The sequence below is a fragment of the Abrus precatorius genome, unplaced genomic scaffold (assembly GCF_003935025.1).
Source record: "Abrus precatorius isolate BTA unplaced genomic scaffold, Abrus_2018 Scaffold3, whole genome shotgun sequence".
Taxonomy (NCBI): domain Eukaryota; kingdom Viridiplantae; phylum Streptophyta; class Magnoliopsida; order Fabales; family Fabaceae; genus Abrus; species Abrus precatorius.
In genome coordinates, this window is record NW_020874373.1 from 6,624,685 (window position 1) to 6,643,681 (window position 18,997).

General features: G+C 30.3%; 4 protein-coding genes and 1 pseudogene across 4 annotated transcripts; all 5 read left to right on the forward strand.

The window, feature by feature from the left end:
- Nucleotides 1–2,476, forward strand: LOC113860950 (auxin-responsive protein IAA16). The gene is made up of 4 exons (XM_027493531.1): nucleotides 1–254; nucleotides 1,565–1,969; nucleotides 2,067–2,128; nucleotides 2,206–2,476. Exons 1-4 carry the CDS (start codon nucleotides 16–18, stop codon nucleotides 2,253–2,255), a joined length of 756 nt encoding a protein of 251 aa, XP_027349332.1. The 5' UTR covers nucleotides 1–15; the 3' UTR covers nucleotides 2,256–2,476.
- A 2,964-nt stretch (nucleotides 2,477–5,440) lies between these two features.
- LOC113860949 (pro-hevein) lies at nucleotides 5,441–6,331 on the forward strand. The gene is made up of 2 exons (XM_027493530.1): nucleotides 5,441–5,885; nucleotides 5,951–6,331. Exons 1-2 carry the CDS (start codon nucleotides 5,478–5,480, stop codon nucleotides 6,164–6,166), a joined length of 624 nt encoding a protein of 207 aa, XP_027349331.1. The 5' UTR covers nucleotides 5,441–5,477; the 3' UTR covers nucleotides 6,167–6,331.
- A 544-nt stretch (nucleotides 6,332–6,875) lies between these two features.
- LOC113862058 lies at nucleotides 6,876–10,296 on the forward strand (annotated as a pseudogene).
- Nucleotides 10,297–13,254: 2,958 nt separating this feature from the next.
- Nucleotides 13,255–14,198, forward strand: LOC113862996 (pathogenesis-related protein PR-4-like). The gene is made up of 2 exons (XM_027496351.1): nucleotides 13,255–13,520; nucleotides 13,857–14,198. Exons 1-2 carry the CDS (start codon nucleotides 13,263–13,265, stop codon nucleotides 14,025–14,027), a joined length of 429 nt encoding a protein of 142 aa, XP_027352152.1. The 5' UTR covers nucleotides 13,255–13,262; the 3' UTR covers nucleotides 14,028–14,198.
- Nucleotides 14,199–16,946: 2,748 nt separating this feature from the next.
- On the forward strand, nucleotides 16,947–18,722 carry LOC113863414 (probable prefoldin subunit 4). The gene is made up of 3 exons (XM_027496984.1): nucleotides 16,947–17,019; nucleotides 17,092–17,202; nucleotides 18,103–18,722. Exons 1-3 carry the CDS (start codon nucleotides 17,011–17,013, stop codon nucleotides 18,361–18,363), a joined length of 381 nt encoding a protein of 126 aa, XP_027352785.1. The 5' UTR covers nucleotides 16,947–17,010; the 3' UTR covers nucleotides 18,364–18,722.
- Nucleotides 18,723–18,997: the final 275 nt, after the last annotated feature.

Below are 18,997 nucleotides of genomic sequence, written 5' to 3' on the forward strand. Positions count from 1 at the left end.
CGAGACAAGTACGGCATGATCAATTTCGAAGAAACCGAGTTGCGACTCGGTCTGCCATTGAGTGGAAATGAAGGCGAGTCGGCGCTCAAAACCACACCTTCTAGTGCTGCCTGTAATGGAAAGAGGGGTTTTTCGGAGACGAGTGGTAGTAGCGTCGATTTGAAGCTTAATCTTTCTAATGCGTTGCCTTCTGCCTCTTCTCAAGCGCCTAAAGACAAAACCACTCCTCCTCGCGCTAACGACCCACCAGCAAAGTTAGTTTTTTCTTCCTTCTTTATATCATTAATTACTGCCTCTGTTTTGTGTTTAATGCGCGCTTCCTCATCCCCTTTTGAATTTATCGGTTGAACATCTTCTCAAACTTGATACTCGAATTTGGCATTCCAAATTTGAAATTTTAATACACTTAATTGTAAATTATTTAACTCGACTATAACTCGGGTTGAAATTAATCTCAACAGTTTATATTAAAACATGTACTCGATTTAAACAGAGAAATGAATTTTCCATTTACAGCGGAGTTTATGAATCTCAACGATTTTTTTGTATACAACGACGTTAAACAAGCACGAGTTATCAATTGCAATTTGCAATCGCTTTGATGTATTATTCATAAGGATGGTCTTGTTTCTAGTTTTATTTTCTCTTGACTTGAGGTACCAAAAATTAAAAAGTAAAAAGAAGAAGCATAATGCAATTATGTACGTTGGGATATCATGGAGAAAAGGAAAATGTCATCCAGATTTAGAGCAAGAAAAAGTAACGAGTGATGGAGGATGAGGCAGGTTTGGGTGGATTTCTTTTGCGATGGCATGCTTCATTGTCGGGTAGACAGTGAAAAAGGACAAGACACATGGAATCTTACTTTTTCTCAACCACCCAACAATTTCTTGGACTCGAACATGCAAAGGGGAAAAAGGAAAAGGATAGTCCACGCCCCTGTCCTATCACCTAACACATCCCTCCCTCTCCCTTTCATCTGTTCTACATCATTATATTAATTCCAAAATCATGTGGCCAACACTAATAATTATATCACATCCTCTCTCTCTTTTTTACTTGCTTTTTTATTTTGAAGTTTAAGCTAATATTAAGTATTATTATTCAATTATGTTGTTATTTTTATATAGTTTTAAATTATATTGTACACTTGATAATACAAAACTAATACTTTTTTAATTAAATTAAATATCAGAGGGAATTCAAACTATGCGACTCTTAACAATTATTTCTGTGCCTTGACTGGAAATTTGCTTTTGCTGCTTGTTTTCTGTTTTCCATTTCACACCAGCTGATAATGTATGAAAAATATTAAATTCAGTGTAAAAATAATAACTTTTTATTTTAAAAAATTAGTATATTATAAATATAATACATTTTTTTGGCAGAAAGTTATTTACTTGAATACATTTAAAATGAATCTTAAATACTATATTAATAAAATCGATAATTTGTTTAGCCAGACTAGTTAGGTAATTACAAAAACAATGCTACATATTTGCATGTTTATGTTGAACGAAGATTGTAATTTATTATTGATGAGGCGTTAATTGTGAATTTGCAGGGCACAAGTGGTGGGTTGGCCACCTGTGAGGTCATTTAGAAAGAACATTGTTAACGTTCAAAGGAGCAACAACAATAACAATGGAGGCGAAAAAGTTGGCACTGCAACAACAGGAACCACGAGTAACAACAACGGCAGTGTGGCAGGAGCTTTCGTGAAGGTGTGCATGGATGGTGCTCCTTATCTACGCAAAGTGGACTTGAAGTTGTACAAGAGCTACCAAGAGCTTTCCGATGCACTCGTTAAAATGTTCAGTTCCTTCACCGTTGATAAATGTGGTTCCCAAGGCACTAAGGACTTTATGAATGAGACCAAATTGATAGATCTTCTCAATGGCTCTGATTACGTACCAACCTATCAAGACAAAGATGGAGACTGGATGCTCGTTGGTGACGTTCCCTGGGAGTGAGTCTGATGAAGTCGCTAATTAATCTCCTTTTCTTTTCACTAAAACAAATTTTCTTTAATTAATTATTACTAATTAGCATATATACTTCTACAGGATGTTCGTGGAATCATGCAGGCGCCTGCGCATAATGAAAGGGTCTGAGGCAATTGGGCTGGGTTAGTGATCTAAATCAACTTAGTTTAATTAATTAATAAATTAATGTGTATTAACTGTTTTACTCCTGAATTTACAGCACCAAGAGCGGTGGAGAAGTGCAAGAATAAGCTGAAGTCATATTTGTAAATTAATTCCACGCTCAAACCACAATCTCCTTGGTTGCTCTTGGCCGTTCATGGGAAGCAAATTTCTGGAGCAAGGTGTAATCTAGTATAGGAGCAAAGTTATGTAATGTGTCGTCCATTTTTTTAAAATAATTTTCTTGTATATGTATTGTGTATTATATATATATATGAGAAAATAGTTGGAAAATAGGTAGGGACAAGAAATAATGGAGTATGTTTATATGAGCCCGTTTTTGCTTCTAAGTGAAAAATGTTACATTGTCTAATGACAACGTCTACGTTTATGGTTGTACGTGCATAATCACGCATACCCTATACGTATTAATTATGCAACGTGCTCTTGTCTCTCACATTATGAGGGAGTTGGAACTGGTTGGTCGAGGAAGCAAATACATAAAATTTGATGAACATAGGGATAAGGTGGGGCAACGTGTGCTTTGTGCAGCAGCCTTTCATTGAGGGCTCCACTGATTTATTTCACGTGTTCCCACTTTTTTTCCTGTGGCCTTCCCTCCCTGTCTCATTTTATTGTGATTATCAAAGAAAACTTTTATTGCCAAAATATATTTATACTGTATTTTTCATTTTCCAGCAACCTTTTTCACATTCAAACGAATAGGAGAAGGCTACAGGGTCATTTTTTATTGCCAAAAGATATGTGTACACCATGTTAATTTTTAGTAATTAAATATTAATCAAACTGTTAATTAAGATAAGGATAATTCCTACCCGCAATCTACAGTCACAGTACAGGGATGGAGCCTAGCTTGGCTAAGTAGGAGAGTTGTTGAATACTATTTTCATTTTTTATTTTTAAAAATTAAAAGGTTTTCGTTTTTTAGTCATAAAAGGTTCAATGGGATGGTCGTAGGGCTGCATGTATATATATACCATCTTTCTTTTCTCTTTTCTTTTTTCTTTGTTAAATCTTATTGGGTTGGGTTCCATGATGCTCTCACGTTCAGAGTCCGTGCCTTTTTCAATTTGATGATAATTTGTAATGTTCCGTTGTCTTGCCCACTTGTTTCTATAAAAGCAGCTAATTTATATTTTATCAAAACACATTTTTCTTTCACGCATACCCTATTGCAGGGATTTTGATGATGTGTTTATTTATAGATATCACTTAACATTTATTTTTTTTATTCTCGTTACTCACTCTTCCCTCTATTCCTATTGCGCCTATTTGTTTGGTGTAAAAATATAAAGCATGCATATATATACACATATTATAAATCGTAAATCGTATAAAATGTACAACTTGTATCATATATGTTCGAGTTATTATTATGTTAATAAATAAATTAACGGTATCTTATTTGTACTATTTATTAACAACAACAAAAAAAACAAACAAGTAAGACACCCTTAAAAATTGTGATTCATTCTAATTAAATAAATAATTCAAAACTTATACTTACAAGCTTAATTTTTACGTATAACTAGACCAACTAAAACTTTGTTTAAAATTCTGGAAGCAGATAAAATGTAAGGATATGAAGAATAAGAGAAGATAAATTTTTAAAACAACGAGGGTTAATGATAATAAAAAATAATTAAAAACTTAAAAATTTAAAAATATAAATTATGAAAATTTTAAAAGATTTATAAAAAAAATCTCTTTCATATTTAAAAACTTTCAAACAATATTTTTTTTTATCAAATAAAACCTTATCTTTCTTCCCTTTTACTCTTAAATTTAACTTCCAAAGAAAATCAAACTATATACAAAAGTCATTCTCGTAAAAAAACAAAAAACAAATAGTTTTGTCACTAAATTAAGTAGTTAATTATCGTTGTAAATATATATAGGAAATAAAACAAAAAGCACATAGTTTTGCACTCTCACATCTTAATATGACATTTCGATTATTGACGATCTACGGTCCAAATTATGGAAACTAAATTCGGTAGCATACATCATAGGCAGGTCGATCACTAATAATTATTTATTAATATTTTATATATCTTTACGCATTAATGCAATTTCTAAGACTCGAAATATAACCTCGAATAATGTAGACTTTTCATCTTTCAACATTTTATTTGAAAAATCATTCAAAATTATTTAGAATGATATAAACGCTGAAGCAAAATAAATATAAAATATTACATTATAAAAAATACATTTTATTTTGAAAAAAAAATCTAAATAAATTAGAATTTTTTTATATTTTATTTCACGTAACATTTAGCTTGATGAAAACTAACTTTTTTAATATATTTTTATTTTAAAATTTTAAAATAACTTACATTTATAGAAAATAATTTTATTTATTTTAACCATCTATACAACTAATTTTATCAAATAATTATAAGAATTTAATTGTAACATTTTGTTAATTTAATTAGTTAATAAATTATAAATTTTTAATAAATTTATCCATTATAAATCATAAAGTTGAGTTATATTTTAAAAACAGAGTTTAATTTTTTCAGATTACTTTACTGCCATTTGATTTTGACTTACAATTTTATTATTTAAATTATTAAAAGTTAATGTTATATATAAAACATGGTTGCTTCTGGTACTCGTCTTATATCCGTATAGCCGCCGGACTAGGTACAGCGTATGCATCGTGTCATAACTTAAATAAATTGAGATATCGTTTAAATTAGTTTTTAAAATTATATAAACAGTATATTTAAATTTATAAAATTAAAACTTCCTTCCTAATCTTCAGTATTATAAAACACTACTTATTTTGATTTTTAACATAAAGTAATAATAAAATTAAATAAATATCTTTTACAAAATTAAATATTATAAATTTGTTATAATTTAGAGACTAAATACATGACTTCAAAATTTCGAGAACTGACTAAAAAGTTTAGTTTAAATAAATAATAAGCTGAGAAAGAGGGAAATGAAATGGATAGTTCACTTAGTAATAATTAATCAAATTTTAGAAATAATTTGTAAATAGTAATTGTTGAAAAATAATTTTAAATTATTATTATTTAAATATTTTTAAATTAATTTGTATTATTTATTCATTAATAATAACATTAATTTATATTTTAAATAATTTTAGTATTTTTTAATTTTATTTAATATAACACATTATTTATCATCAATAAGTATAATATTTACACATTTTAAAAATCTATGATATATTTAAAATTATTTATTTAACATAATTGAATAATACATTTACCGTGCAGCAGAAGGTTTTTTGGTTTATATAAATGGCGAAGCAAACATGGGGGGAAATGTGAAAACATGGGGAAAGTGAGAGTAGGCTTGGCGCTGCTGCTGTGCTTCATGGTCACGGCGATGGCCGAACAATGCGGTCAACAAGCTGGAGGGCAGATATGTCCCAACAATCTCTGCTGCAGCCAATACGGGTGGTGCGGCGACACCGAAGATTACTGTTCGGTCTCAAAGGGCTGCCAAAGCAACTGCTGGGGTGGCGGCGGAGGTGGCGGTGGTGAAAGTGCATCTAATGTACGCGCGACGTATCATTACTATCAACCAGAGTTACACGGATGGGACTTGAACGCCGTGAGTGCTTTTTGCTCAACTTGGGACGCTGACAAACCTTACTCCTGGCGCAGCAAATATGGGTGGACTGCTTTCTGTGGACCTGTTGGGCCTCAGGGTCGAGATGCTTGTGGAAAGTGCCTGCGGGTAAGGGAATCATTTATATTTGAAGATAATTTTGATCGTATGATGTATTAACGATGATGATGCAGGTGACAAACTCAGGCACGGGGGCGCAGGAAACTGTGAGAATTGTGGATCAATGCAGCAATGGAGGGTTGGATTTGGACGTGGGAGTGTTCAACCGAATCGACACAGATGGCAGAGGCTACCAACAGGGCCATCTCATCGTTAGTTATCAATTTGTGGATTGTGGGAATGAGCTTCACCTCACCAATCCTTTACTCTCGATCCTCGATTCTCCTTGACATCATCGTCTACTACTACTGTAATAATCAATAAAACTTGCTGCTTTCTGAGTAGAGTTAGAGTCTTTCCGTTTCGAAAGTCATGCTCAGAATAATTAGGTCTGGATTTTGTTATCCTTATATAATCACATCAAAATCCACCTTAATTTCACTCACTCTCTTTTATTTATTTATCTATTTCCGCTGTACCTCTGCAAACTGCAGATTCATTGTGTTCCCTTGAGAAACCCCAAGTCAACACGATCATATGCATCTTAAGCATTATATCAAGTATTTATCAAAGAGATTAGCAGATAAAATATGCTCTGGTCGACCCAAAAACATATAACGATAGACTTGAGATTTGGCTCTAATCCTCAGAGTAGTTGGTTTAATCCAAGGTAATTAGGGATGGATCAGAGGATGGGAACACTTTGAATGCGAAATTTCAACGTCAGCCAGAAAACGACGTTATTTAACGGTGCTTTAGATGACAAATCGAGGCAGACTTGGATTTTGTTTTTTCATTTTAACGTAAAAAATTTACTATAATATCTAAATCTTCTATGTTATTTTGTTAAATTAATTTATAATAAAGTATAAATTAAAAATAAATAATTTACAAATTATCAAAACTATTAATCTTTTTTATATAATTTCTTATCCTCAAACTTTTTCTATTTTTATTTATATCTTTTCTTTTCTTTTTCATGCCTAATGGTATTGGAATATGCCGTCTATCATGTATATGGCAGGCATCACAGTGAGTCAATAACTATTTAATTTAGCAAAGACGCGGGTCCCACATGAATTCTACCTACTTGTTTCAGTTGCTCACGGCTCTGACTTTATTCAATGGGTATACATAATGTTAGATATAAAATTCACACTCTTTTCAGGAGTTATTATATTGTGTTTTCTTTTGCGATAAAGGGTTGTTATTTATTTTTATAGAATGAATAAGAGTACGTACTTTGTTAATTTGTATAGTTTGTTTCTCGAATTGCTCAAACCTACTCTGTTTTAATGCACGTGCTCTTATCTATAACTGTACTTCTTGAATTGAATACCCACTTTGCAAAAATCCACGAGAAAAGTAATAACAATAAAAGTAGATATAAGAAAGATTATGTTATTGGAAGAAGTAAAAATCAGGGGTAGTTTGGATTAAAATAAAAACTTCAGATAAAAATACTTAAAAAATTAAATAAATATTATTAATCACATCATGTTTTCATTTTAAGAATATAACCGTTACGAAGAATTACACATCATAAAATTATTGTCAAATTTTTAACTCGACTTAATAATAAATGATTTATAAATCCAAATTTATCTTAAGACTATTTTGAGTTTGTAAAGCATAATTTTTTTCTCCTCTTCTCTCGCAAAAGAGTTGCTATCCTACTCTAATGAATGAAAGAATTTTTTTTCTTTTCTTTCATGAAGTAGTTACTATCTCACTTTAATTACCTTTCTCTGTTTGATTTTTAAACTCTTATAACAAGGTGTAGTATGTGACTATGATTTTTTTTCACTCTCTTTTTTTTTTACATGTAACTCTAAAACTTCATATCTACTCTTACTCTTATAAATCAAACAAAGTAAATTCACTCATATTTTTTTTTTCTTTACATAAAATGAGAGTGCAATACAAATAAATATATGTAACTTATATGCTATATACACTACTAGAATTATTAATTTTTCTGACAATTTTTTTCTCGCGGTTTATATAATCATGGTTGAGTTTGAATTTTACCTGCAGTTTAAATAACTGTAGTTAAATTTAAATTTTCTTCACAATTTGCTATTATAAACGTAGTTAATTAACGATAGTTAGGAAAACTTCAGGTAAATATTAATTTTTTTTTATCAACCCCAGATATGTAATTAATCTTCGTGCTTAGAAACCCCTTTCTCCCAAAAATGTGAAAAGAAGGTCATCTTTCTCAATTCCAATATCATATTTTGAAATCTATTTGAACATCCAATGTTGCCAAAATCCTCTCTAAGAAGCCTTAGAAACTCCCCAAAAACGTGAAACATAAGTCGTCTTTCTCAACTTCGACTGTTGCCTACTCTTTCCTGCGCTCACAAATCCTCTCTCTTTGAATCAATTTGGTGTTGTTGTTTTTACTCTCGGTGTCATACGAAGGTATGAATTTTGTTTTATGTTTGGGGTTTTATGTTTAGGGTTTTGATTTCAAATTTTTTGTTCCTTTTCTTTTGATTAGGTAGTTTCCTTTTGAAGGTTGGTATTATTGACTTTAAATGTTGTTTCTTTCAATTTGTGTGCAATATTTGATTGATTCACAGAGAAAGGCTGGGATTTTTATTGTCAGATCTGATGCAAAAGTAAGCCAAGTCCTAAAGATAGGAGCTCGAAAGCATGAATTGTTAGTTACTAATGTAGTTGCAGTATATTATCTCATCAATCTCATTCAATTCCTTTTTTTTGCAGTTTAGTTTAGGATCAATGGGATAGGGTGTTATCAAGTTTGTAAACTGTGTTTGTTACTTTTTTGTAGACAAAGGAAGGCAGTTCTATGGCTTTTACATCAAAACCTAGGTATGTCTATTTTTGCTATCACTTGCTGTTGTTTTTCCATCTTATACAAAATTTAATCATTTTTTAATTTCTTTTAATGTGAGATGATGTGTTTACTCTTTTGCTGATAGATCAACTTCTTTGTTTAAGTGAAAAGCTATAAATTAATGTCTATCTTTCAGTTTCCTAAAATAACGTGTAAAAGTAATCTAACATGGTATTGTCTATCAAGACTCGGGCTATGGTTGGATGGCAAGTAGAATTAGCAACATATTTTGCATAAAAATCCTTAGGCCAGGAGTTAAAATTTTGCTTTTTATAGGCCAATGATCAGAGAACCCTTGTTACTATCAAAGTAAATTACTTTACTAGATGGAATTTTTACTGTTCTATGGCCTTTCAAAAATGAGGGATTTAAGGCATAGGGGCCGTTAACTTAGCTCCTTTTGTACCACAATGGCCTTAGAGCTATGTACTGAAGGTTATTGCTGGTGCTATCAAGATGACGCTTTTGGACCTCTTGACTCCTCCCCTGTGCTAGGGAGTATCAGTAGTAGGAGACTTAAAAGTCTAAAGGGCAACCTTTTGACTGTCCAAACTTCTAGGATGTTTTGTTCTCCTGTAGTCTCTGAGTATGTACAAGCTCCATAAAGTTGTCAACTTTTTGATACATCACAGATTATGATCAAGCACCATGAGTTAGGTAATGATATTTAGTACTAGATTTTGGGGCACTTAGAAGGATGCTAGAAGCCCCATGAAGTAATTGTTTTGGGTTGAGAATTGAAAACCTTTGGGACATTCTTGTAACACTTAATTCAAAATGGTTAACACATGAAGTTGCTAGAGAATGCTGTGATTTTTATTTTATTTTAATCTCGTATTGACTGTACTTATTGTAGAGTTATGACCAATTACGATGAAATTCACCAGATATATATTTTATTTTTAGGCATGAACTTCTCCTTTTTGAAGCCCTACGTGAAGGCTTGGAAGAAAAAATGAAGAGGGATCATTGTGTGTGTCATGGGTGAAGATGTAGGTCATTATGGAGGATCTTACAAGGTGACTAAAGGATTGGCTGAAAAGTTTGTGACCTTAGAGTTTTGGACACCCCTATTGCTGAGAACTCATTCATAGGCATGGGTATTGGAGCTGCCATGACTGGTCTAAGGCCAATTGTTGAAGGCATGAACATGGGGTTTCTATTTCTGGCATTTAACCAAATCTCTAACAATTGTGGTATGCTCCATTATACCTCTGGAGGCCAGTTTAAGATACCAATTGTCATTCATGGGCCTTGTTGAGTTGGGCAGCAACTTAGAGCAGAGCACTCACAGAGACTGGAGTCATATTTTTAGTCAATCCCTGTAATCTAGATAGTAGCTTGCTCAACCCCTTATAATGCCAAGGGCTTGATGAAAGAATCTGAAGTGAGAACCTTGTGATTTTATTTGAGCATGTTTTAGTTTATAACCTCAAGGAGAGAATTCTAGATGAAGAGTATGTATTATCACTTGAAGAAGCTGAGATGGTTAGGTCTGGGGAGCATGTCATAATATTGACTTATGAAATGAAAGACATGACATGTTTTTTTTAATTAGAATATTATTATAAGTGTGTATTATGAGGTTTTTATGTATGACTTTTGATTTTATATAAGTGTTTGTGATTTTTAAAATTTGTTATGTTTATCAATTAAAGGAAATTATTTGATTTTTATGTAATATTATATGATATACAGGTGAATTAAAAATAAGCTATATTTTAAATATCCAAATTTTATATATTCACATGCATTTAATGGGAGTTTCAAAACCGCTGGCAATTTTGACAAATTAATGGAGGTTTCAAACTGCGGGTAATCCACGCAAAATTTAATGTTGGTTTAGAAATTGTAGATATTTAATGACGGTAAGTAAATCGCAGGTAATTAACGATGATTAATAAACTGCGAATAATTAACGATAGTTAATAAACCACAGACAATTAACAACTATAAAAAATCGTTGTTAATTAACATAAGTTTCATTAACGGTAGAAAATACCAAAATTACCTGCGGTTGTTTAAAACTGCTGATAATCTATTTGTCACACTTAAATTAAATACGATTTTATCAACCGCAGGTAACGTCATTTACGATGGTTAAAACCTCTGTTAATGTCATAATTAACCATAGATAAACTATTGTTTTCTTGTAGTGATAAGTCACATACATTATGAATCAGGTCTTGAGGTTGCTACTTGTTGGCTTAAGCTCTCAATGACTAAGACATCAAAGTGTAACACCTAATTAATTCGCGCGTGCTGTTTTCACTTCTCAGTTCCCACCATCTTTCTGGATGCATGGGTTGACACAGTGGAAGATGGACTTGTTTTGGAGTGTGTCACCGAAGAGAGTTCTATACTATTATTGTTACGAGAGGGATCCATGACCAGTGACAACCAGAAGGAGCACACAGTGAAAGACAAGAAAAAAAAAAAAGGATATAAATTATTTTTATAAACTGTTTGCAACACTTTCAAAAGTTTACTCATTTTTATAACATGTCTCGTAATTTTATTACCTGAGTTGTCATAAGGAAATACCTTCATTTTACTTTAACAAAAAAAATAATAAAAAAATCACATTTTCACTCGTAGGAATTAGCTGGTAAGTGGTAACATTACAAAATTCAAATAAGTTGAAAGAAGACTATGGTGGGAAGAGAATGCGAGATACGTACTGCAATAGTTTGTATATAGTTATGGTCAATAATGCTGAATATATAATTTTTTTAGCCAAATTCTTCAGATGTTTGAGTAGGAATTTCATTTAAGAGTTGGTCCCTCAACTTTAATGTTTAATATATTCTAAAAATTAATATTTAATGAATCATTGATAATACAACCAGGTATTATATCCAGTAAGCTACACGTGAATTTTCTAATTAAATTAATCCGTAAATTATTAAGTTTTCTTTTAAAAAATTAAACAAGTACTCATACTTTTAAAAATTTTATAATTAAGTTCCTAAATCTTAAAATTATTTTTGATTAGATCCTTCTGTTGGAATTCTATTAGAGTTTTGTTGAGTATAAGAACCTAATTAAATAATTTTAAATAGTTTAAGAATTTGGTCTCTGGATTAAATATTTATCAAGTCTTTAAATAATTAATTTTTTTTAATAAAGTTCCTACACTTTAAATAATTTAAATACCTACAGATTAATTTAATTATTCTTCCTTTTTTTTTTTATCAACTTTTTATGTTTAACAATAACATTCAATTAGGGGTTAGATTTGAAAATTTACCATTGTTAAAATTTATACTGACATTTTATTTAATGAGTTATACTATATTAAAAATTACATAAAATACGAATTTCGTTAAAAATGTCCATGCAATATATTACAAAATATAAATGATAATGGTTAAGCAAAATTAGGAAATGGAGAAACCCACATCATGTTCTCATTCATAATGGGCTTGTGTACAGCAGGAGACTAAGAAGGAAAATAAAGACCAATCTTATATATCACATCCTTTGACTCGTGACTTGAGAAATTTCCAAGGAGTTCAATTTCTTTCGGTGACCGTCGCCAATTATTGATGATTTAAAATATTTATAGGTCTGATTTCTCATTTTTTTTCAAAATTTGATTCATGATAAAATACCAGCAAGTAGAAATATTACTGATTTAACATTACATGAATCGTTCTTTTTAAAAGTGTAACATTTTCACAAACTTATATCTAATTAAACAGAACCTTCTTTCCTTTTCTTCCCCTTATCTGTCACTTAGAATGTTCAACCAACAAACTTAACATTCCGTTTTACAGGACCTTGAATTATCATTCTACAAATAGAATGTTCATCACAAGCCTCGTGTCCTGCCTATCAAGCAAACCACGTATTGGGGGTGTTAAAAATTGAATACAAGCATTTTTAAATTGATAAATTAATATAAAAAATTGAAGACTAATTAAATTAAAAATAATTAAATAAAAATATTATTTTATATTATTGTTTGATTCTTAAAATTAAACCAAACTTAATTGTATTTATAATAAATTTATATTATTTTTATTGTATTTTCATAGAAAGTTTATTTTTTTACTCAATTTTATCATGATTATATAAATATTTAATTTAAATTATCATTTCTATTAAAAAAATTTATTTATAATGATATCGTTTAAATTATCATGTATTTATTAATAAAAATAATTTAAGTCATATAATAATAATAAATAAAATTTAAAAAATAAATAATTAATAATAAACAAAAACTGATTTAAATAAAATTGATATTTTCCATTTAATTTAATTTTCAAATTATATTTAAACTGAATTAAATTGAACCACATGTTAATGATTTTTAAGGAAAAATTAAACCAAAACCAAACACCCTACCACGTTTGGGTCTTCTCGTAAGGGAGTAAAGGAAAGGAATTGTGATACTTTTCAAACAAAGGCAAGGGGTATTTTCATAATTTTGCAATCCTGGATAAGTCCTATAAATATGGAAGTTGCTATGGTGCTTAAGTCAAGTGCAAATGCAATTGCAAACAACTAAGAACATGGCAAAGCTTTCTGTGTTTGTGGTGTGTGTGCTTGGTATTCTGGCTTTGGCCTCTGCTCAGAGTGCTACCAATGTTAGAGCTACTTATCACTTATACCAACCTGAGCAGCATAATTGGGACTTACTCGCAGTGAGTGCATTTTGTGCAACTTGGGATGCTGACAAACCCTTGTCATGGCGCAGTAAATATGGTTGGACAGCCTTCTGTGGACCTTCTGGGCCTCAGGGCCAACAGGCTTGTGGCAAATGCTTGAGGGTACCTATTCCTTTCTAATTCAACTTTATTCAAATGATTTAGCAATATACAATTTTCCATCTTCAAAAATTCTTTTTTCACAGTAAGCTTGGTTTGAATAGTTTCTAATAAATATCAAATGTATTTGAATATACAGCTTAATTAAACGTTTGTTGAAATAAGTTAAAAATGAACTCTCGAGTTATATCCCCTTTTATATGTTATTAATCCACTTATGCAGGACTTAAATATCTTGATACAAGTATTCATACCCAGATCTTACCTTTATTTTTTCTTTTATTCTAATTAATGTGAGCAAAGGAAGCATAAGGTCTCATTTTTGATGGGGTGTTGCAGGTGACAAACACAAGAACAAACGCTCAGCAAACTGTGAGAATTGTTGATCAATGCAGCAACGGGGGCTTGGACTTGGATATTGGTGTGTTCCAAAAGCTGGACACGGACGGTAATGGGAATGCTCAAGGCCATCTTACAGTCAACTACGATTTTGTGGATTGCGGTGACTAGATTAGCTTCGTGGATCAGTTCCCAAGTTATAATAATTAATGAGCTTTTACGTGCTCTATTCTACTCCACTCAATAACAAACTTGAATTGAATAAATGATACATAGCATCATGCAAGTGCTTTGTTGCTGATTAATAATCAAATAAATAAAGTGACGCTTTACGTTTTATTCTGAAATTGAAAGGAGTAAATGATAGTATTACGTCATGCTTCATTCGTTTTATACTGTACAATAGCAGATAGTTGAAATCGTTGGCTGTTTTATTTCTTTTTGTTGCGTATCTAAAACTATCACTCTGAATATGTTTGAGTACGTAGCAGATATCATAAGGAAGCAACTGAACATATAAAATTTACAGAATATTAATTAAGAGTGTTTTAAAGGAATGTGACAAAGATGTATAATAGGTGGTGCGGCATAGTTACGATCATTATATTTATTTGTTGACAAATAATTTATAAATAATATCAAAATGAACAATAAAACAAACTGATCATAACTCATGACTAAAGATAGAAAATATCAAAGTACCCTTTTCAAAACTTTGAACATGTTTGCCCTGCAAAATACGACTATCAATTAAGAGTGTTTAAATAATGGTTCATGTTAATATTTTTTAAAAGATAATTTAAATTATAAATTTAATAACAAAATTTATAAAAATAAATTGAAAATAATTTATTTTTAAACTTCCATAATTTAGTTGATAGAATCGATAAAAAAATTTATTCTTTAAAATATATTTTTTATATTTAAACTATATTTTTTAATAAAATAGTTTAATAAAAATAATAAATAAATACACATGAATTTCAATAAAAAATAAAATAATAATTATTATACGCAAAATAAATCTTTGATAAAAAATTAATTAAAAGTGTTTATTATAATATCTATAAGCTTGAGAGAGTATTTTATACGTTTGTTTTAATATTTATAAATTTAAGATAGTATTCTGGATTCTCTTTAACGTTATGATATTTTAATATTTTAAAAATAAAAAATATTAATATTTTTAAATTAAATTATTAATACTTTATTATTTATCAGTATAAAATTAATAATTAAGATTATTTCACCTATAATAAAAAATATAAATCCCCTCTGATTACGAAACTTAAAAAAGTAAAAGGGACGTGTTAGGCTGAAATGCGACCATTTCGTAGAACGTACAGTGGCGGTCAGCAAAGGGTAGTGACCCTGCTGCATACGTAATTACACATTGATGCCCAATTTCAATAACATTACCATTGTCTTATCTAATACGTGCAATGCAATGTTCATCATTTTATTGATTTATTGAATGTTTAGCTCATACTATAGTTGATTTTTTAAAAATTACTAATTATATTAATAGCATTTATCAGACGTTTGAAAAATTTTAAAATAAAAATTATAAAAAATGTTTACATGGTGTGGATTTAGGCCTAACATATGCAGACGCGTCAAAATGGAAATCTACGATAGGGGCTGCTGAAACTTCGTCCATGCCGCATGTTGTTGCGAAATTTAAGGGGACAAAAATAATCCTATAATAATAACAATAATAATAAATACAGATATTTTAATCTTTGTAACCTTAAACAAGATAAACCTCAATAAATATATCATTTAATAAAAAAAAAGTAAAAATAATTTTTTAAAAATTATAATAAAATAATTAATACAAATTGATTAAATGGTGCATTTATACAGCTTACACAGGTTAAAAAATCTCTAATAAATATTCTATATATTTAATTAAAAAGAGTAAAATTGAATTGAGCATCAACGACGTGCCATGTGAGAGTTTTGATTGAATACAAGAGAAGGAAACGAGTGATGTAGGAGAAAGGGGATTCAATTTTTGTTGCATAAAAAAAGAAAGCAATTTGTATGTTTCATAAAAAATTGAAAGGAGCCTAAATACTTAGAATATTTATTATATATTGATTACATTTTTCAAAATTTTCTCTAAATGGAATTGTCAGGTTTGGTTTAAAATATTTGTCAGGCTAATAGTACATTTCTAAAATTTTTCAAATAAATTAATTTTACTATGATGTACATGTTATTAATTTTATTTTCATATAAAAAATACTTGCATTTTAGAAAATCTAAAATATAATACTTTCAAAAGAGTTTATAGACAAATAAAACATTTTAATTTTGAAAAGCAAAATTTTTTAAAAAATAAATAAAATACTTTTTGGATTTCATGTGGTAAACTAATATGATAAATAATAGATTTAATTTTACATTAAGTTAAAAAAATTTATACTAATTTATCCTATGAGTTTAGTTTCAAGATACAAGTTTTCAATCATAAATCATATATTTTAAACTCACTTTTAAACAAAATAATATAATTAAGTTAATTTTAACTTAAATTTATAAACTCTCTCCTAAACAGACCCTCAATTAATAACAAACAAGAAAAATAACAAATCTTTGTTACGTAACAAAAAAATAAAAATAAAAAGTAGATACTAACCAATATTTTCTTCTTTTGTTTGGTTATTGTTTAAATAAAGTAAAATGAAAATGTAAACCTACTGCTAACTTCATTTTTTGAAAAAGAAAAGCCTATATGAAAAAAAGTTTTCAATATCTAATTCTTATTGCTTTTATCTTTGGTAGAAAATTGTTATTGTTTTCATTTGATACAATTTTCCAATAGGCCGCAAGGACATTATTATTTTTTTATTGATAAATCGTTAGTTATTTATTGGTAGAAAAATGACATGAATGTAACTATGTGATAAACAAGGTGCACTTCTAAACAGATTATCAAATTTAGATCTTAAAAACATAAAAATTCGATTTGTGCTCTTTTTTTGGGGGAGCAGCAGCGTTATTTGATTTAAAATTCGATACTATTTCTGATTTTTATTTTATTTTAAAATTTGTGTTAAGGGACTTTACTTCCAAATAGAGGGAAGAGTGAAGGCATCGTGCTGAAGTTTGGTGCATCAGAAAACCCTAATTGAATCGTAGCAGAAGAATGCAGCAGGTACTGAAATATTTGGTATTTATTCTTTGTTGTGATTTCTGATTCTGATTGTGATTATGGTGATCCGAAAAGGGCGAAGGATCTGAAACGGAAGTGACATGGGAGGATCAGCAGAACATCAATAAATTCGGAAGGTTGAATAATCGCTTTCACGAGCTCGAGGATGACGTCAAAATCGCCAAGGTGATAGTAATGTATAAAAATGGTTGTCTACATGCAATTCATACAAATTATCTGTGTAGTTCGATTTGGGGTTTCAAGCCCTGTACAAATTATCTGAGTAGTTCGAAATGGATCCTTTAGTTTTGAAAATTGAAGGAGTAGAAACAAATTAACCAAAGGAATCAGATTCCCTTCCCTTCCCTTCACTTCCCTTCACTTCACTTCGTGCATATATCACTATAGTGAAGCATGTTTGTGTGTCTCCTTTGTATCCTAGGCTGCAAGCCTTTTATTGATGCTGGACATAGTGAACTGCGCTCTGATTTGGAAAAGCTTAAATGTTTTGCCTACTCCTCAAACAATGTATAAGGTTGGCGAAAGGGGACTTTTATGCAGCATGTAAAATTGAGAAATAGATTAAACTTGTGCTAATAGGTTAGAGGTAAAGGGTGAAGGGGGAAATAGAACATTCTGGGGAAAAACCTGTAAGATTTTATTTGAGGGCTAGACCACATTCCGCGATTTACATCCTTCAAAATTTGTTATGTGGGCTTGCTGTTTATGTCCGTTCTAATTTGGTTTGAGTAGCAGTATGCGTAATTTTTTTCTTTTGAAAAGGCAAAAAAAATAAGATGAAAAGGTCTAATCCAACATGTATTGTATATATCAAGTATTGTGCATCTGTCTTTCAGCTTCCCTCTTTGGTTTAATGATTGACACTAACTCATTAATAAGACAGTTTTTTCAATGTGTCCCCGAAGGGCACAAGTTAAAAAGTTTTAATTGAAATACCTGTTTTGCAAGTCATGTTATAGTGTCTAATTTCAGTGTCGATACAAGCTTACTTTAGTTGCAAGAGCATTTTTTAAGCACGTTTCATCTTGTTATAGGATTCAAATGTTATCCTGTTTTTTTTTTCAGGAAACAAATGACAATTTGGAGGATGCAAGTAACGAGTTAATTCTCACAGATGAAGAGGTAGTTCGATTCCAAATAGGGGAGGTTTTTGCTCATGTACCAAAGGATGAAGTTGAGGACAAGATAGAACAAATGAAAGAGGTGACGAGCCAGAAATTGGAGAAGCTTGAAGAGGAGAAGGAATCTGTGCTTGCTCAGATGACTGAACTGAAGAAAATTTTATATGCGAAGTTTAAGGACTCCATCAATCTTGAGGAGGATTAATAGCTTTGTTATTGATAGATTTCGAGGTTTTTGTTGTCAAAATCACCTTATGGACCCTTGGATTATTTTCAGTCAGTTGATCTCTTAAAATTTCTGAATGTTATCGTACTTGAGACGATAAGGTTAAGAATGAATGTGTTGTAGAGGACGTTGGGTTAGCACCCATGATAAAAAGGATAGCCCTAGTAGAATATTTCATGGTTATTTTGGGCATTTCATTTGTCAAGTAATCTGGAAGCCTAAGTAAGGAAAGTACATTTGGTTAAGGATAGCCCTGTCCATAAGGTAGAGGGAACCGACATTTTAAATTTCTTATTTTAATATTTTACCTTTTTCATCAAATTTAAGTTTTATTCCATTTAAACATTTTAACTTTCCATTTGGGTCAACAAAAGTGTGCACTTATATTTGTTTTCAGCCCCCCTCCCCCATTTTGGCATCCTTTTAAAGGCGGTTTTTCCAATATATACTTTCTATTTGATGGCGACGTTAATAAATTGCTAACATATAGATGTGTATCTCGTCTCATTTGTTTGAAGTAAAAAATACACGAAGTTTTTTTATTTGTATTTCAGTTACTTGAAAGTTAGCCACGAATTACGAAGGATACTAATACTTTCGTAAAAACAAAGAA

Bases quoted from the DNA above. Each gene is read 5' to 3' on its own strand.
- LOC113860949 (XM_027493530.1), top strand. From the start codon at position 5,478: ATGGGGAAAGTGAGAGTAGGCTTGGCGCTGCTGCTGTGCTTCATGGTC. The intron at 5,886-5,950 runs GTAAGGGAATCA...ATGATGATGCAG, and splicing joins CTTGTGGAAAGTGCCTGCGG to GTGACAAACTCAGGCACGGG.
- LOC113863414 (XM_027496984.1), top strand. The intron at 17,203-18,102 runs GTGATAGTAATG...TTTTTTTTTCAG, and splicing joins ATGACGTCAAAATCGCCAAG to GAAACAAATGACAATTTGGA.
- LOC113860950 (XM_027493531.1), top strand. From the start codon at position 16: ATGATCAATTTCGAAGAAACCGAGTTGCGACTCGGTCTGCCATTGAGT. The intron at 1,970-2,066 runs GTGAGTCTGATG...ATACTTCTACAG, and splicing joins GTTGGTGACGTTCCCTGGGA to GATGTTCGTGGAATCATGCA. The intron at 2,129-2,205 runs GTTAGTGATCTA...CTGAATTTACAG, and splicing joins GTCTGAGGCAATTGGGCTGG to CACCAAGAGCGGTGGAGAAG.
- LOC113862996 (XM_027496351.1), top strand. From the start codon at position 13,263: ATGGCAAAGCTTTCTGTGTTTGTGGTGTGTGTGCTTGGTATTCTGGCT. The intron at 13,521-13,856 runs GTACCTATTCCT...GGGGTGTTGCAG, and splicing joins CTTGTGGCAAATGCTTGAGG to GTGACAAACACAAGAACAAA.